The following is a 19039-nucleotide window of genomic DNA, read 5'->3' as shown; positions in this document are numbered from 1 at the left end:
GTTCGAGGTCGGCACAATTACTAGTCCACCCATATCTTGGAAAACGTAATGATAAAAGTAAATCTTCGATGGAGTGACATTTTTTGGCTTTTATTTGATGGCAGGAAATGAAAGAAGAGCATGAATTGACATAAGATTTAGAAATTGATACTACAGGTGTATCTACTAAAAATCACAGACAAGTTCAAATCTGAGCTCTACGGGAAGGTCAGAGGCCAGGTTTTCTGAAAATCATGTGAATGCGATACATAGGACTGTGATACCACAGGTGTTTGATACCAGGCGACTGGGGGCCAGGAGTTTTTATATGAAGCTGTGGAAACCCGGATTAAAGCTGTTCATGTGTTTTTTGTGAGCTTTCTTTGTTCTTTGTTCTTTGTTTTGTTGGATATAGATCAATTTAAACCTGAAAGTCCATAATTGATTAGCTTAGATCAGCAATACTGGATGAAGTACTTTTGTATATATTCAGTTACTGGAGTTTTAGATTAAGTTGTAACCCCATTTCTTTTCACTACTATGGGCTAAGGATTTGTTTTATCAAGGGTAATTGTAAGAACAAAAATAGTTAAGCTATAAAAACAAAAGATTCATTTTCACAGAATATAATAATACACGCTGTTCGTAGAGCTACACGTGGACAGCTTTTTGCTAATGCCACTGAAAAAACAGTGTCTCCATACCCTGAATGAATAAAACTGTATTTATATTAGGGCTGTGTGATATGACTAAAATCTCATATCCCGATATAAGACATCTATCGTCCCGATAACGATATAAATCACAAAATTTAACATTTTCTGTAAATTCTGTGAATCTCGGGCAGCTCGACTTGCGTGAAGTGTTTCCAGCTGGGCGTCGTGTACCTGGAGTCGAGTCTTTTAACCGATACATGAAACGATACATTTTTAGACATAAGTTGTAATGGCCGCCGTTTTCTTTGTATTTATTACACGGCGTGCTGCGGGGAAAAGCCTGTTCTAACGTTTGAGTCTAAGGTTTATTTTTTAGCACCTGGCGGCTCTTTTTTGCTTCTCATCCGTAAACACTCTGCATACTCTTTCACGTGATTCCGTTTATTTTGAAAAGTCTCAACAGGATCTTGAGCTTTATTGTGAAAGGTTTATGTGGAAAATAAACAATGGTTTTACCATCGTTGTTGCTAATGACAACGCATAAAAACAGGCGCTTGTCCGTCTGTAGTGTGGTTATATAAAATATAAGAGAAAGAGAGAACTTTAACAAATTAATATAGCCACTACAGTGACCATCAAAACCATGAAAAAATATTGCTGTAAACAGTTTATTTTGCGACACCACGAAACAAACGATAGTGTAAAATGAAATGACAGATGTTTTTATATCGTCATCCGATATATATCGTTATATCGAACAGCCCTAATTTATATGACACCAAATCATATGTTTAAAATGATTTAAAAACTCTTTAATATCAGAGAGAAACCCCGACAATCAGCTGACCCCCTATAAACAAGCACTTTGCGACAGTGGGAAGGAAGAACACTCTTTTAACAGGAAGAAACCTGTGGGAAAACAAGGCTCGGATGAGATTGGTAAAGTTGTAATGAAACTTAAACTTTAAAATATAAAAACACTGAATACAAACCTCCTGTACAGTTCCTTCTGCTCATCCCCAACCAATCACAGCAGGTGGATGCCCTCTCTGCCAGAGGTTACTTCCTGTTAAAAGGGAGTTTTTCCTCTCCACTGTTGCCAAGTGCTTGTTCATAAGGTTTTGTCTAATTATCGGGGTTTTCTTTCTGTCATGGTGGAGTCTTTACCACACAATATAAAATGCCTTGAGGTGACTGTTGTGATTTGGTGCTGTATAAATACAATGGAAATGAAAAACCAACATCTTTTCCTGCAAGTAAACACATCATTTTTTGATATAAAGTCATATTTTTAATATGGGAGTCTGTTTTGCAGCTAGATGAGATGAGGTCTCCAGTTTTTATTTTACTTTGTGACTATACTGCGCTTTGTTTATTTATTGTCCACTTTGGTGTCGGGCTGCTGTTGTTGTCGCTGTCCCCTTCTGTCTGCTCACACTGTCAACTGGCTGAACTCTAACGGGATGCTGCTCCGATGCTGCTTTGCCTTCCTCCGCTTCCTCCTTGTCCACGTCTCGCTCTGTTCCTCCTTTTTGTCCGTTTTTGTCGCCCTCCCTCCCTCTGTCTCCGTTCTTTCTCTCTGTCGCTCTACCTCAGGTCTGACGCCTGCTCTGGCTTGTGCTCCTAGTAGAGAGGTGGCTGACTGTTTGGCTCTCATTCTGGCTACCATGATGCCTTTCTGCTCACCTTGCAGCTCTGGAGCTCCCTCCCCAGGGTCCTTGTTGAGGCATATACCCCACCAGGGGGGTAAAGGCCTATCCACTGGCCCTCGGGCGTCACGCAGCCCCAGGAACCCCTCGGGACCATCCAGCGAGGGAACCACAGAGAACGACTCAGAGGATTCCGAAACTTTCTGACCCCTCTAAACCGACTCTCTAGCTTCCTACCTCCAAGAGTGCACGTGAACGTCTTACCTCTCTCCTCGGCGAGGAATGATGCAGTGTTTGAGTGCACAACTGAGGGAGAAGGATAGAGACTTGGTCATTCATAGAGCCCATAAAAGTTCAATATTAAATAAATAACTTGTGGACAATAATTAATCGTAAGATGAGTTGGAATATTTTCTAATAGATGGTTAAATAATATTCATATTTCTCATGTCTTCTGTTTGTTTAATATTGAACCTTTGGTGCTCCACATGCAGTGTCTATATCTTCTGTTCCTCATGTTGGGAACATGAACACGAACTGAATCGCTCTGCTTTGACGCCAGGCTGGAGACCCTGCAGCTTCTTTTTTTTTAATGCTCTTTTTTTAAAAGAAAAACCAAGATGGGAGCAGCTGCACTGCCCAGGACTGACTGACTGGAGCCCAACGAGTCGCTCCGTGAACAAGAACTCGATCTGGACCAGTTTGGGTCTGCATGCTTGTGTTAATTTACACCACGGTTCATTCTTTCTACTCACGGGTGCTTAAATCCAAACGACCTCGGTACTTAGTCTCTGCACGGCACAGCAGCTCGCTGCGGAGACTCGTGTTGTCTTTTTAAAAAAAAGCCATTTTTAACTGTTTGTACAAAACGAAGGAGACTATTAAGAAATCAGAGTGTAATTTTAAACTTTTTATGATTTTAGGCTTGTTGTACCAAATATTTGACTTCCACGAGTAAATAATGAACATGTGACAAAAGGTCACATAAACAGGTACATAGAGCTTGTTTTTAACTGTTTAACAGCTGAAGCACAAATTTGTAGGTTTTTGTTTGGTTTGGATGACGTTTGGATAGAATGGGAATTGTGTGGCCTCTCCGAAAGACGTTCCTAGTTCAACTGTAGACCAGAATAGAGGATACGAAACACTAGGTACATCTCAATGACCTTTACATCGAGAAATCCAGATGACACAGCCCTGACGAAAGATTCCTCAAGCCTGATTTAGAGTTCTGTGGTAAATCATGGTAGAGCTTACCATGTGTAACCCACGTAAGTGGCCGTCAGCATTTATGCTTGTGCTGGTTCATTACATGTTAATTACCAAGTGGGTATGTCCACTGATGTTTCCAGCTGATGGAAACATCCTGGGTAAACATATTTGTCCCTGAAGTTTTTCCACTTCTTTCCACATTCCCTCACGTCAATTAATAAATAAATATCCCAAGTTCGTTTCAGTTCCACAGTCACGTGTGTTTCAGCATAAATTTAAATGCTAATGCAAACACTGAGGCACAAAGCTGTGTTCAGAAGAGCTGAGCAGTAATAATGATAGTCTGTTAATGTTAAATAAGTTAACGTTAGCCTCAAGAGGACATGGATACATGCTACGTTAGCATAATCCTGACAAATCTTTTGCTATGTTAGCCATTCTAGACGTTTCATGTTGAAGGATACATTTATATCTGATTTAATTTTATATTAATCAAAGCGTGGTACATTTTATGGTAGTATAGTAGCTACACAGATAAGTCAAAATCCTAGTTCAATTAAAAAAAGGATTGCGTTAGCAGTGCTGTTAGCCTAAAGAAAATAGCTGCTACATTAGCACAAAGTGTTTTTACTATATTAGATCAAAGCTAGTGGTATCTAACGCTATTGTTCAGGACATTTTTCAAAACATTCAGTATTGTCAGTATGTGGTGTAAAGTCAAGAACTAATGTATCACAGGTGGAGTTGTAGATATCAACCATGGGGGTTAGCATTGCTACTATGCTAAAACCAGCCTGGGGGTTCTTCCAGTTTAAAACCAGACTGAAGAGATAAAGACGCTTTTGTCCACCACTTGAATGACTTCCTGTGGCCATGAAACAAAGGCTGTTCTCTTGATTCTTTGAAGCACCATCTGTACTTTTAATGGAGTGATGTGATAAGGTAATGGGGATGTACCTAGTGATGAATATAAGGAGATCAGATTGAAAGATGAGATTATGACTAAGATTTATGCATTTTGTCCTCTGGCCTTGAATGGCCATCTGCACTGTTTTCACTCCATTTGCATCCCTACCTGTTGTGTTGTGCATGCTTGCACACTTCCAGGCAAAGCTTCTTTTTTGTACTTTAATGTTTAATCGTAAATGCCCAGATTCTCAACAAAGACCAAATTTCTGAGGCAATGAAAAGCTCTGTTTAGCTCTGTTGTGCTATATATGATCCATTACACGATGGTACAAACAATGCCAGCACTTAAATGTAAATTAACACAGGGCTTTGACCACTTTCCTCACATTCCTCCCCACTGTTTGTCGCTCTGCCAGCTATGTGCCATTGTTTCAAATGTGTCCAGTGCCTTGATGAGTCTTTTATTTCTTTTATGACATATCCTGTGCTAGTAGTTGGAAAGGATGAGTTCACTATTATTGCAAAATAGGAAAAGTGTTGGTGGTACCGAGTGGTGCAGATTTTAGCCATGCTTTGAGAGATTTACCTCAGACCTCTACCGTTTTATTGTTTGTGTAGGTTTTTCGCCTTTTGTACACACCAGACACTTTTAAAAGTGAGAAGAAAGTTCCAAACCAGCCGTCAGTTATGAGGAGCTGCTAAATGGATTTGAAGGTCAAACTTGTAAAACCAGACTTGATGTGCTGCTGTGGTCATATGATGTGACTGAAAGCACAGTTACTGAATGGACCTATAAATATAAATCTCACTGCAAGAAGAAAGAAGGAATACTTGATTCATCGTTTAAGTTGGGAAATGACTGAAACCGTGAAAACAGCGAGCTCTTTCTCCTCTCTGTGGAGGTGCAAATCTTAAAACCTGGACAAACAAAAACTAGGCGTGGCTGAGCACCACCAGGTACCACCAGTTTTTTTTGAAATTGTGTGAAATTATTCTTTAATGCGTTGAGCTAAATATGAGTGGTTATGTTGTATTGAATGACAGTGTTTGACACAGTTTTGGTTGTTTTGTCACCTTAAACCTCTGAGGTCTAAGTCATCATTTTGTTTTTGAGTTTTTGCAAAAAATGTGAATTGTTTTTCGTGTTGTCAGTTGAACTGATTTTTTCTTTGGCCCCTGATTGCCAAGATTTTGGAGAACAAAGTAATAAAAAGGAAAAAATGATGTTTGCTTGCCGAGGGTAGGGTCGGGGTCACCACCTGTGACAACTTAGACCCGAGAGAGTTAAAGGCTGGAGATTTAATCCCCCTAATTTTATTGTCAACAAATCCACTGCTCCATAAATCCTTTTGTTCCTCATGCAATAAATTAAGGAGGTTTTACCGTCAGACCTCATACTCTTCCTGCTAGATGATTAACTTGTAATACTCACCCAGTTGAGTGAGTATTTGGAAGCCTTTGATTTCCAACGTATTCTGAGTGGAAAGCCTTTTAGTCTTCTGTTATTGTTACCCGAGTGAGTCTTACTACAGCAAGATCGATTTCAACTTTGCAACAACAGTCGAGGCCTGCGGCTCAGAGCAAGGACTTAGTTATCAGTCATTTGTTGACAATAAGAAAAAAAAGACAATATCTCCAGCCGTGTGTGTGTGCGTGTGTGCGTGTGTGTGTGTGTGTGTGCGCACTAGCTTAGGTACTGATATGAAATCCACCTGCTTTTTTGTACATTATGTACTGTAAGGGAAAGCTTTGTATGAAGAAATCTCCATCCCAGATGGTTTTGTTTGACTTTGGATTTAAAACGTAATGAGTTGTGAATCCTGTTAGCTGCCAGATAAGCACACATATTGTTAGCAAGCACAGTCTTTACTGCCTCCGCTGTCCCTGAGAGACAGAGCCTGTCCGCCAGTATTCAACCAGAAAATGAGCTTCAGCAGGCCTGACAATCGTCGTGTGATTTTCATAGCAGTTCCTGATGCAGTACGGCATGCTGAGGGCTGTTTGTCACCTCCACTTTGTTTTATATTAACTGTACAACAATAAAAATCTGTTTGGAGTTAAAAACATGCCAATTCTTTTCTTTTTCCATCAATCTGTGAGGAGACTCATTACAGCAGAGATGTCAGACTCCTCTTACATTGTGGGTCACATACAGCCAGTTTCTGTCAGTGTAAAGAAACCTAACTACTCATGTAATCAATGATTAGTTTAAGACAGAGAAGAGTAATTTCAACAATATGTCTCTACATGATAAAGAAATGCTGCTGTAGTAAATGAAAGAAAGCACAAGTTGTGCTTACAGATTTTAAATGTGTAAAATTACAGATGTGTGTAACTGAATTACTTCAGTATACTGTAAGTGACCGTGGGGTCTTTATCAGTAGGAAAAGCTGAAAATACAGTTAAAAGTCTGACATTTTTGTCCTTCACATTTTCCAGAGCTCCCTAGCAGGGCCTGATTGGAGGTTCAAGGTTCTTTATTCGTCACATGCATAGTTATACAAGTATAACACAGAGTGAAATGTAACCTGACACGCTCCTTGAGCAGGATGTGATGTTCTGTGTGAGGATGCTCTCCACAGCACCTGCATAGAAAGTCCTGAGGATCTCTGGAGACACCCTGAACTTCCTCAGTTGTCGTAGGTGGTACAGGCGCTGCCTGGCCTTTTTGGTCTGGACCTGAATGTGGGCAGACCATGTCAGGTCTGAGGAGATGTGGACACCGAGATACTTGAAGGACTGCACCCTCTCCACTGGAGCTCCATTGATGATAATGGGCTTGTAGTCTCTGTGCTGACTCCTTCTGAAGTCCACCACCAGCTCCGTGGTCTTGCTGACGTTCAGCTGGAGGTGGTTGTCCCTGGCACCATGATGCCAGATTCTTCACCACTGGAGCGGATCTGTGGTGTCTGGGATGGAGGAGGAGATGATGTTCTTCAGCAGCCTCTCGAACACCTTCATTACTACTGAGTTCAGTGCAACTGGCCGGTAATCGTTCAGGGATGAGGGTTTGCTGTTCTTGGGCACAGGGATGATGGTGGATCTTTTGAAGCATGTGGGGACCACAGACTTCGCCAGGGACTCGTTGAAGATGGAAGAGAACACACCTGCTAGCTGGTCAGCACAGCAGCGCAGCAGACGGCCGGTGATGCCGTCTGCCCCGCCGCTTTCTTTGTGCTCACTCTCCTCAATGCCGCTCGGACGTCGTGCTCCTCATTGGTCTGATTGTTGGGCTGATTCTGGTCCCTGGGCTTTAGGTTTGACACCTGCGTTACACTGTCCGTGTTCATGTTTCTCAGAGCATATGCTTTATATGGTCAATGCTACAGGCACAGCACACCCATGAAGTACAGACAGGTTGCTTGCTACCCCTCACTAGGCTCCCAGATGTTAGCCAATCACAAGTAAAGGGGCATTAAGAGGATTAATTTATGGACTATTTAAAAACAACACAAAAACACTTGTTTCTCATTTCCCACAGAAGAAAACAGAAATGTCTGACAGTGTGCTTATTGTCAGATTTAATTATTAGAAACAGGTCAATTAATGTGATGAAGTGGTTTGGGAAAGCCTGAAAGCCCCAAAACAAGCTGAAAGACACTAAAATGTTCCACAGTGCTGAGAAGAACTGGGTGATGACTCAAGTAAAGTACTTTAACGGTCCCATTCATTCATCACTCATCCTTTAACAGCATCCAGTGTAACTGAAACTCTCATGATTGGTTAAACCCTGTTTTTGATCCTGTGAAATGAATGAAATAATATTAAAAACAGACAATGATCCCCAGCAAGAAGCCGGAAGTATTTTTTGATTGTCTTTCAGTTCTCTGTCTGATAAAGAGTGCAGTTAAGAAGAGCCATTGCAACATAGATGTATGTTGAGGGCTGAGGTGACAACATGTATATACGAACTTCGGTTGCTTATGTTTATAGGACCACCTTGTGTCTTCCTTTCATTTTTCTTTTTTCCCTTGCTGTAAGAGCTCTGTAACTCCGACATTTCTCATCTGGGGGATAATAAAGGTTTATTCTATTCTATATTCGTGCATCTATCTTCATTAACACCAGTGGAAACAGAAGATATTGATAAGAACCTTTTAATAGTTACATAATCTCTTTACATTTACAAATTTTAAATTACACGAATGAGTCTTTTTAACAAACTAAAACTGCCACAGCGACTACCGTCAGTGGCTCCACTCATGGCACTAATTATAAAATAACAGGAATCCAGAGGGTTAGTCATTAGAACCTGATTATACTGGGATAAAACTGAATGTTCTAGACTGTTTTCATAATGCCACGGATGCAGAGTGCTGGCTCTGCTGGAATGACACTGCTGTCTGTCAGGATTTAGCCTGCACCATTCTTAAAGATTTACAAGGTCCAGTGTGCTTCTAGCTCTCAGCCAGGCGTTTACAGGAAAGTCTGCTTTGTGCACAGCGGCTGTGTTTCTGTTGATCAGTACTCAGTCTCAGCAGTTAGTTCCCAGACCAGTCCAGTGGTCAGGGACCATCAGGAAGTATTTGTCCATGGCTTCGCAGAAGCGAGCTCTGTATAGCTCCGGAGAAACCACAGTGGGCATCTTCCCTGGAAACAAAGCACAGCAACACGTCAGAGGAGGAGGAGGATTGTAATTCAGCTGGAAGTACACCGATGAAGAAGAAAAACAAAAGCATTCTGTCATATATACACATATACATTTATATTAAACTCTACCTAAGCACTCAAAGTGTTTTATAAAACTGGCTGAAGTTTAAATTATTGAAGCCAACACATGAACCTCCTGTGAGCTAAAAGCTCAGGCTTCATATGTTGGAGAGTAACTCCACTATTGCCATTTTCTCTCTGTTGTTCTCATTTGCTTTGTGTTAAAGTTTATTTATCTTAGGTTTCACGTCTATGTGCTCAGATTTGACACCGAGCTTTAACACTAAGGGTGACTTGCTGTTTCACAGCCCCTACATGAGCTGGACACAAATATCTAAGGCTACGTTCACACTGCAGGTCTTGATGCTCAATTCCGATTTTTTGATCAAATCCGATTTTTTTGTCTGCTTGTTCACACTACAATTAAAATGTGACAGCAGACGCGCTCTAGTGTGAATGCTCAAAGCGGCCCGCATGTGCAAAAGAAGACGTCACACACAACGCGCTCTGTTTAGACCCAGAGCAAACAATATTTGCCTTAAAATCGGAAGGTTGCCGGTTCGAGCCCCGGCTTGGACAGTCTCGGTCGTTGTGTCCTTGGGCGAGACACAGAGGGCCTGGTGGCACCAGTGTCCGGCAGCCTCGCCCCTGTCAGTGCGCCCCAGGGTGGCTGTGGCTACAATGTAGCTTGCCATCACCAGTGTGTGAATGGGTGGATGACTGGTTGTGTAAAGCGCTTTGGGATCCTTAGGGACTAGTAAAGCGCTATATAAATACAGGCCATTTACCATTTACCGTTTCCCAATTTAGCTTCAAGTTGTAAAGTTATTTTGTTATTTACAAATGGCCTAATAATGATCCTTATTGCTGTTTTAGAGAGGAGCGGTGCTTCAAAGGATAGTTGCAGATTTCTGTCAGAATCTGCAGATTATACAGTATAAATAAAATGTTCACGTTTCTCCAACGTTGTCTTCCCAACAGTTTCACTGACATCTACACTGGATGGCCAGGAAGCGTTCGCGATGTCTTCTCCGGCGCTGATAATTGGCGTCTGTCTTGTGTTGGTGACGTAAAAGACGGATTTAATGCGACATGACCGTTCAAACAGCAGTCGCTTTCTAAAACATCAGATATGTATCGCATTCAGTACCACATACGAAAGTGACCCAGGTCGGATTTGAAAATATCGGATTTGTGCCGTTCACACTGTCACACCATGATGGGATATGGGTCGCACAGGGTCAGAAAAGTCGGATTTGATGTGCTTTCGCCTGCAGTGTGAACGTAGCCTAAGTAATCCATCCCTCCATATGCAGCCATACTTTCTGTGGGCTTTATGACATTTACCTTGGCCTCCGAGGATTCCAGTGGATTTAACAACCATTTCCAGTCTCTTGTCCCAGGTGAACGTCCTGATGTAATCTGCAGAAACGAGAGAGGGGAACAAATTAAAACAAAACCCCAACAAAAGTCTCCGAAAAACGCTTCTCCTCCTCCTCTCACCTATAATCCCAACGACCAGCTGCTCGGTGGCGTCGTCCCGCCCAACCAGCAGGGAGTAGTCGATGATGAGGTGGCTAGACAGGAAGTAGGCGTCGCTGTGAATGGCAGCTCGTAAGATGGACTTGCAGTGGGAGCGGATGTAGAGCGGGTTGTCGTGGATCAGCTTCAGCAAGTTCTCGTCCAGCAGGACCACCTCGCAGCTTTCCTTGCCCGATTCTGTCTTCACATTGCGGTTTCTCAGCGAGCCTTTGAGGTCGAATACCTGCAGGGACGTCACAGCATCAACAGAGGTCAAAAAGGTCCTCATGATCCAAACAGCCACTACTGAAGAAACTGTGATGGATCTAAGATTTGTGTTAGACCTGTAAACACGTTTGTTCACACTTTGATGAATTATGGACAAACATGTTACAAGTATTGTCCTTTCCATGTTCTACATCAAGAATAAACAGTGTGTCCTGTCCTGTCTGCACTGAGAGGCAGAGTGACACCACATCTCTGACCTGAGCCATCTTGCGTCCATAAAACAGGTTTTCCATAACAAGGAGGTCCAGCTTCTTCTCCGTGTTGTTCTGAGAGTTCTTGTAGCCAATCCTGTACACACCCAGGATCTTCGCCAACGCCGTCGGCCGCTGTGGTGCAAACACGCTCGTTACTCATTTGCAATCAGATGGTTAGAAACGGTGCGAGTGTTTATGATGCATACTTTCTGCTGCACAGCTCCTGTGATGTAGGTAAAGTAGTGGGGTGCAAAGTCCAGGAAGGACTGGACCTCCAGTCTGGGCATCTGCTTCAGGATGAAGCGGTCGTCTGACAAGACACACAGCAGGACTTACATCAGAGGAAAGAACAAAACATGCATCCTGAAGTGTCTGAAGCTAGCAGAGGTTTGGCGTCGGTTCCATTATCAAAATATTTAGTGACCAGGTCCCTAAATCAGAGAGCAGGTGTGGAGCATAACAGACGCTGTTGCCATCTTGGTGAGTTTCAAACTGAACATTACGAGCGTGGGGGAACCCGAGGGACGCCGCACACTCACTGACCAACAACTTGTCCATAACACGGTAGCCAGGGATGAAACCACCAACGTTCTGGTTAGTAGATGACCTGCTCTACACCTGAGCTACAGCCACCATCATTACACAGTCCTAATAAAGCAGGACACCTCAGTGCCTGCCACACACAGATATAGCGTTTACTTTATTATTTGCCATATTCACAAGTGTCACGATGTTTTGCATGCATTTTGTACTTACTATTTTATTTAGAAAAGCACAAGCACGCTTCCTTTTACACATGTGCACATACATACTTGTGCAAGCTCATGTGCCCCTTTTGTATCTATGTTGTATCTGTGAGGATATCAGCCCCAACCTTCTGTTGCGTAGAACACCGCTCCAGATTTCCCCCCACGAGCCTGCCAGTTAACGCAGTGGGACAGCGAGCGGACGAAATCCTCCTCACTGCTCTCCATGATCTCCTCTCGCATCTTGTGAAACTCCTTGGCGTAGTAGACCCGACAGTAGAACTTGGCGTTGGCATCGGAGAACTCTGAAAATAAGAAGGCAGTCAGGAACAGCAGGCTTAGACACATTTATCAGAGGGATAGCATTCAGCTTGAACCAAAGAGTGTGCAACACAGTAATGCAGTGGTTAGCATTGTGTCCTAACCAACAAGGTTTGGTTTGACGTCTGCACGTTCTCCTACAGTAAGCGTGAAGCCGTGAGGTGACCTGTCCAGTGTGCACCACTCTCAGCCCCCGACTGGAAAAGCAGTTAAGAAAACAGTAATAATAAAACACTCACGCAGCTCAACGTGTGGATTTAGGGCCTGTTTCTTCTGCTTATCTGCTGAGTCGGCCTCTTCTGCACAAAACAGAGACAGAATTGAAACATTGCACCTCCAGGTACGCCTCTACAGCCTTTGCTCTTTCACTGACTTTGTGTTGTATGTGAACACTTACTGAGAGAATCTGTGTCTGTGCTGCTGCGACTCTGCTGTGATGCTGTCGTCTCGGTGGGCCTGGCAGGGCTGCTCTTAACCCGGCTCTCTCCACCACTGAGGACCAGACAGTAGAAAACTCGACTCACATTTGAATTCATTTGTTTAAAATTTGAACCATTTGAGTTTTAGATTAAGTTTTGCTCTTACACTGCTGGGCTTTTCAAACCATTACTATCCTCTAACACAACACAACTCTGGTGTGGCTGGTTTGGCCACTTGGGGGCAGCAGAAACAAGCCCTGAAGAGTCATGTTAATGACTTCAGTTGATATGCTTGGCTTATCGTCATCACTTTATTATCCAACATTCACTTAGAGTCCAGTATCAATTTTGGTCTCCCCCATCTCCCGAGGGTCTAAAGGTGCTAAATGCTCCTATTTAACCACAATCAATACATATATAAAAATAACTATTTTAAAAATGTAGATTGTGAGAAATTGGCACTTGGGCTGTTGGCTGGAAGAAGAGAGCCAACAGCCAGATTATTCTGTTTTGATTTGTGTGATGATGCCACTTCGTTACAAACGAAAATAATGGGATTGGAAAGCTGCGAGAGATGCTCCGTAACTAAACTGGGGTTAAAGAGGATATATGAAATTAAAGTACCTTAGCATTTTAAATGATTGTTAACAATAAGGACGTTACCTTTAATTCTTCACCATATTCTGATGTATTGTGTTCATTAATTAAGTGCAAACATAATTAATAGATAACAGAAATAAGCTAACAGCAGCACAGTGGATTTTGAGGCACAGAGTTGAAGCTCCGGTGGGAATGCAGCGTACCTGCTGGGCTGTGAAGTCTCGTCTCCTCCTGCGTTCGACACCTTAGACAGATCATCCAGTGCTGTTTTGTACTCCTTGCAGCTGAATGGTGACAATCGTATATTTTAGCATATTTTTCCAAACGTGAAATCAATGGTGCCAATTTAAAAACAGACAGGTGGGAAGCAGGTGGTCACCTGAGGGCGAAGGCGATGATGGAGCTTGGCTCTCTCTCGCACACTGCGATGGGAACCCGCTCATGTTCGTACATGAGGTAGTGCTTATCTGGATCACTGTAAACATGTGACACAGCAGTCAGAAACAACGCCTGCTGAACGTGAGGTGGTCCACGCCTCTTTGGGGTTTTATTTTGGATGGCTAAAGCAAAGCTGGGAATTATTTTAACTGGCTTCAACAATCACGTTTTCTTCATTTATAATAATACCCCACCCTTTATAGCAATAGCTTCCTAGCCTTAGATGATAACCTAGCGCTCCACCCTCTCATCTAAACTGGATCACTTCTGGATCAAAAAGCAACATAGTGGAAGCTAAAATGCTAACGCTGAGTCTAGTCCAAACACAAATGTCATAGTGGCCTTGTCCATCTTTTAAGTACAGTACACTATTTTTCCTAATGGTATTGTTTACTATACAAGTATCTAATTCTCTATTTACTATCAAATATATCTACCACTTCAGCCAATATGTGATCAGTGACTAAGTGAACGGCCCGCAGACCTAGAGCACAGTACTTACAATGGGAAAGGGATGGGATTGTAGCTGTTTCCAGGGAGGAAGTTGGCGAGGATTGCTTTCATGGTGGATTTTTCCTTCACCTGGCTGTCAGTGGAGCCCAGCAGGTGTCCGTCAAAGACGTCTGAAAGTGAGCACGCACACGGCATGTAGAGCAGGGGTAACGGTGCACGAAATACGATAAAGATTAGAGGAGGAGTGCGAACCTTCTGACATGCTGACAGAGTCCTGCTCGATAAAGGAGGGGACAGGTGTGACCGGCTCGGCTCCAGGATCTCCTGGTGATGGCAGCAAGGAGGAAACAGTGGAGGAGGACAGCGTACTGAGGTGACGGTCCTCTGCCAGACAAGAGAGGGGAAGAAAAAACAAAGTGTCGCAAACAGCTTCATTGAGTAAGGTTTAACATGGAGGGATATTACTGATTGAGCAGATCTCACCCTAACCTGGAAATTGTAGAAAAAATTATTTATGCTTTTATCTTCTGAAATCTCGAAGCTCCCCGCTTTCTGACATGAATAAAAACAGTTGCTGTCTCTTGAAGTTCTTTTCTGAACTGAGCGTTTTTCATATTCTAGGCTCGTCTACATAACGCGATGGCTGCTTTGCATCAGAAGTTAGTGAGGGTGGTCTCTGCCTACGCAGTTACCCTTCAAAAAAAAAAACCCCGCAAAAAATATTCTAATGGTCGCCAAAGCACATCTTTATTGATATGTACCGTGGTGTCAAACTCCGTCATTACAACGAGATCGTCAAATGTCGTCTTTATGGGGCGAAGAGTTAAAATGAAACAGAGCTTTTACCACGATGATCCCCGACTTTTATATTTACATGCTTTTTTTCTTTACTGTTGTTTTAACTCTTTATCTCAACTCTACTTTAAACGAGACCTATTATTATTATTTCCAGCTTCATGTTTATCTTAAAGCTTTACAATAGCAGCTTTTCACGACTGACAATTTAAAAACATTCCTACTGTGCCCTGGCTTCTTTGTCACTTTCCACTCCCTTTCTAGTAGATCCATTTTGATTGGTTGCTCTGGTATAAACCTAATCTTCCAAGTCTAGCGAGGGAGGGACCTCTTTTTAATGGAGAAGATGACTCTGTCGCTGAGAAAGGAAATAACTTTTTACAAAAGTGGAAGAAATGGATTGCCTACACCTCCCCTCAAGAGGACACTGCCTTTTCATCTTGATGCAGGCTCAATCATCCAGGTAAGTAAAGGGTTAGTTCATCTGGACGTAGCACTTTCAGTGGGAGAAACGCTCAGCTGAGATAGAAGAAGTCACTCGGATTAGTGATGAAACGTTTCTCCCAATGAAAACGCTGCGTCCAGAGGAACAGAATCAACCTTTTGGGATACTACCTTCTTATAACGTAAATGCTTGGGACTCCTGGGACAATATGCACCAAGTATCCCACTGGTTCTTTTTTTAAATAAACTTGTCAAATCTAAACAAACACGCAAAAATCTGAAATCCAAACAATTGAATTCAATTCTGTTTTATTTTTATAGCGCCAAAACACAACAACAGTCACCTCGAGGTGATTTACATTGTAAAGTGAAGACTTCACATTAATACTTTAAATGAGAAGTCACAAAAGCACACTCAGTAAAGCAGTAACTCACCTTTCTCACCATTTTGTACCACCGGTGATGGGTTACGAGGGGAGGACTCCACAGCACTCTATTAAAACACAAAAAGATTATTGTTATATCGCATGTACGGGGACCATGAAGCTACAATCTAAGCTTTGTTCAAACCCACAAACAAAACAGAAAGAACGTCTCAAATTCATTCTAATTGGTTTGTTGTCAAGTTACACAGTGAGGAAGAAGATGTGGAGAAGAATTCCCTTTAGGAACCTTCAATAGAAACCGGATCATTAACATTAACCTTTATGAACGTCCCTTTCACGCGTCCCTCACACCTTGAAAACCTTTGTTCTGTGAAAAGTGATGTAAACTCAGATTTTTAGGTTGAGTTTTGGATGCACCACCCATCCACAGTGTCCCAATACTGATGCTGACTCCTGTCACTATAGTCAATAATATTACATCACAAGACTACATGGTTAAGAAACACAAACAGCCCAGGTCTCTGACTACACAGCGTGTAAAGCAAACGGGTGACTGAGTGAAGTGCATGCAAACATTCACTGAATGATGCTACAGACCTTGCTGTCGTCAGTGGTGTTTGGCCTGTGTCTGCCTGGGCTGGGGGGTACAGACAAGCGCTTCTTGCCTTTCTCCTGCTGGAACAAATCCTGAAGTCTGAAAGTATGAAATCAGGATTAAAACCAAGTGTTGGTGTTGCTATGGTGACATGACATTAATATTGCATGGATGATGTAATAAAGCACGTGTCAGATATTCTCCGACTCTCACCTGCTGTTCCAGGACTGCAGCATCTCGCACAGACTCTGTTTCTTCACCACCAGCGACTCGAGAACAGCCTGCAGCTGCTGAGGAGAATCTGAGCCGCACACCTGCAGTCGAACCTGAAGCTTTTCGATCCAGCTCCGCAGCTCTGCCTCTTCCATCTGCACATAAATACCAACATGAGCCCAAGACACCCCCTGCAACAAGAGACGCTGATGTGGGGAGAACCTACATCTTTCTGAGCGAAAAGGTCCTCCATCTTTTCTTCACGTGTCTTACTGAAGGTTTCAGTTTTCAGGGATGTGAGGCGGTCATCGATGGCCAAGTACACCTGCGTGACTCTGGGGGGGGGGATATTTGCAGGTTACTGTAAACATGCTACTACACCCCTACCTCATGCACTGAGACCTTGTTCCAGTGTTTAAGTAAGTAAAAACCGTAACAATCTAAAGGGTACCCTCCATAATAGTCATATCAGTTATCCGAAGTTGAGGTATCAGATCTCATATCTGCAATTCTCTTAACATTACAGCTGTTACATAGGATGTAGTGGTAGAAATACACTAATTTCTTGAGCTGAAGCTCAGTCAGTGGTATTTACTTCTGAGTGAAGTCCTTCAGGTCCTGTTGCAGGTTGGTTTTGGATGGTCCCAGGTTCCTGATGAAGATCTTGGGCCGAGGAAGACAAATCTCCAACAACTTTATAGACGTGTAGCTGAAGAAACAGGAAAAAACAGAGTCCCATATTTGAAACTGTTGTCATTAAAAGTGCTTTAAGACAAGTATTGTTGTGAACCATTTATACAAATACACTTTAACTTAAATGAATAGCCATGTGTAAATAATTACTACATTAAGGCCAAACTCCTGGTTATTATCATAGATATTATCAATAAATAGTTATGATGGAATTTGGTAATTATAAGGTAAGGATATGTACAGTTTCTGGTGCTATTTATGTATTATGTGTTTATCAGAATTACTATTGCTACAAAGAAGTAATAAAATCATGCAAACAAACATTTATTGGGCCATGGAGTATAGAAGGTGGATAACACAATTAACCTGTAAACTGGATTTAAAAGGGAGTGAACAACAAATTACTGAAATGTGTGTTTTTGTGTGTCTGTGTACTTTAGTAGCTGTACTGTCTATCATGAGATGTGGCGTAATGTATATTATTGTCAAACGTGTGTGTTTCGTCATTGTTTTATTAAGAGAATCAATACTGGATGCCTGTGATCTTCAGGTCCTCAGAGGCCCTGCGTTAAAAACAGGCATGATTCTGTCACTGCACGTCTGTGAACTCAGCTCACCATGCCATCCACAAACGCAACTCTATCATGCAATGAAGAAGCTAAACAGAAGCCAGAGCTCAAAGCTTGTTTCAAAATGACTCGGGAGAAAATGAAAACTGTTCTGGAGTCAGACAAATCCAAAAGGTAACCTGGAATTGGCAGCTTTCACATTGGGAAAGGTATATACAGGTTTTAGAGAGCAGGTCTTCTGCAGGGAATTGCTTGCATATTGCAGCGAAACAATAGTGAACTGCATACTGCATGTATTACAACAGTATAGTTTTGTAGTAAAGAGTCCAGGTGCTGAACTTGCCTGCAGTCCAGAACCTTCACCTACTGAAAACATTTGGCTCATCATGAAATGAAAAATAGGCAAAAGAAGGCTGCTGAGCAACTGTTCTCCTCAGTTACCAAACATTTAAGAACTGTTAAAAGAAGAGTGGATGTCAAACATGGCCCTGTCTCCACTTTTTTCAGACTTGTTGCTGACATCAAATTTAAAATGCAACATTTTCCCGGTGTAAACGTCATGTAAACTGTGAATAAAATACAGGTTTTATGAGATTCATGAGATCATTTCATTCTGTTCTCTGACCCATTTGTTGTTTGACACTATAATGGCTATAATGCAGTAGTGTGAATGACTACCTGAAGGAAGCCACCATCTGGTTATATGAGAAGTACTGGTGGTAGTCTTTGTGGATGGAGTGCCCGCAGGGCTCTGCATTAGCCCGTCTGGAGTACTGGTGACCATAGAAGCGAAGTTCCAGGTACTTGGCAAAAGACATACACCACGAGTCATTGGAGAGAGGAACCACCGGTGTCACCTACAGACAGAGAGAAGAGAAGCATGGTGAGAAGACCGGGTCACCACTTTCATTCATTCATTCATACAAATAGTGGAATTTTCAGTGGCATCACATTTGGCAGAGTACACCTAAGATACAAACACAGCAGAGGACACTTTAAGCTGCTTTTGACTGATTAATTGCTCGACCATAGAAAACGAACACACACACCATACAGTAAGGCCCCAGGTGGTCTATCTGAACTGTTACTGACCTGCTTGCAGATTCGGCACCAGGAGTAGTTGAGAATTGTGTGCTGATAACCAGGCACAGGGGAGTCCAACTCCTTCAACACAATCTGCACACAGCCGTTGCCGTGCACAAACCGACGGACGTGATGCACCATGGGAGTCTCACAGAACATGCTGGGGCACTGGTAGGATGGCCTGCAGGTGAACATCCACACAAACACATTACAACATGTTCCAAGA

The 19039-nt window shown here is 42.5% G+C and overlaps 2 protein-coding genes across 14 annotated transcripts in view; one reads left to right on the top strand and one right to left on the bottom strand.

Moving 5' to 3' along the window:
• Nucleotides 1–6471, top strand: part of ankrd44 (ankyrin repeat domain 44) — a 33474-nt gene extending 27003 nt beyond the window's left edge. For 3 of the 4 annotated variants that reach the window (XM_040006764.1, XM_040006766.1, XM_040006765.1), the window contains exon 28: nucleotides 2232–6471. In XM_040006764.1, coding sequence (XP_039862698.1) covers nucleotides 2232–2491 — 260 coding nt within the window. In that variant the 3' untranslated portion in view covers nucleotides 2492–6471. The remainder of the gene's footprint in view (nucleotides 1–2231) is intronic. The other variant, XM_040006767.1, reaches the window with a different exon arrangement.
• Nucleotides 6472–8486: 2015 nt separating this feature from the next.
• The window catches only part of pikfyve (phosphoinositide kinase, FYVE finger containing), a 32006-nt gene continuing 21453 nt past the window's right edge, over nucleotides 8487–19039 (bottom strand). For 8 of the 10 annotated variants that reach the window (XM_040006737.1, XM_040006730.1, XM_040006731.1 and 5 more), the window contains 19 exons: nucleotides 18823–18994; nucleotides 18409–18587; nucleotides 17064–17177; nucleotides 16695–16803; nucleotides 16469–16623; nucleotides 16258–16354; nucleotides 15710–15767; nucleotides 14288–14419; nucleotides 14085–14205; nucleotides 13524–13619; nucleotides 13348–13428; nucleotides 12523–12617; nucleotides 12365–12424; nucleotides 11933–12109; nucleotides 11265–11368; nucleotides 11062–11190; nucleotides 10559–10820; nucleotides 10403–10477; nucleotides 8487–8995 (listed from right to left, as the gene is read on the bottom strand). In XM_040006737.1, coding sequence (XP_039862671.1) covers nucleotides 8880–8995; nucleotides 10403–10477; nucleotides 10559–10820; nucleotides 11062–11190; nucleotides 11265–11368; nucleotides 11933–12109; nucleotides 12365–12424; nucleotides 12523–12617; nucleotides 13348–13428; nucleotides 13524–13619; nucleotides 14085–14205; nucleotides 14288–14419; nucleotides 15710–15767; nucleotides 16258–16354; nucleotides 16469–16623; nucleotides 16695–16803; nucleotides 17064–17177; nucleotides 18409–18587; nucleotides 18823–18994 — 2332 coding nt within the window. In that variant the 3' untranslated portion in view covers nucleotides 8487–8879. The remainder of the gene's footprint in view (nucleotides 8996–10402; nucleotides 10478–10558; nucleotides 10821–11061; nucleotides 11191–11264; nucleotides 11369–11932; nucleotides 12110–12364; nucleotides 12425–12522; nucleotides 12618–13347; nucleotides 13429–13523; nucleotides 13620–14084; nucleotides 14206–14287; nucleotides 14420–15709; nucleotides 15768–16257; nucleotides 16355–16468; nucleotides 16624–16694; nucleotides 16804–17063; nucleotides 17178–18408; nucleotides 18588–18822; nucleotides 18995–19039) is intronic. The other 2 variants (XM_040006733.1, XM_040006736.1) reach the window with 1 other exon arrangement.

This window comes from Simochromis diagramma, unplaced genomic scaffold, assembly GCF_900408965.1.
Source record: "Simochromis diagramma unplaced genomic scaffold, fSimDia1.1 OVJJ01000514.1, whole genome shotgun sequence".
In the NCBI taxonomy this organism is placed as follows: domain Eukaryota; kingdom Metazoa; phylum Chordata; class Actinopteri; order Cichliformes; family Cichlidae; genus Simochromis; species Simochromis diagramma.
This window is presented reverse-complemented; position numbering and strand designations above follow the sequence as displayed.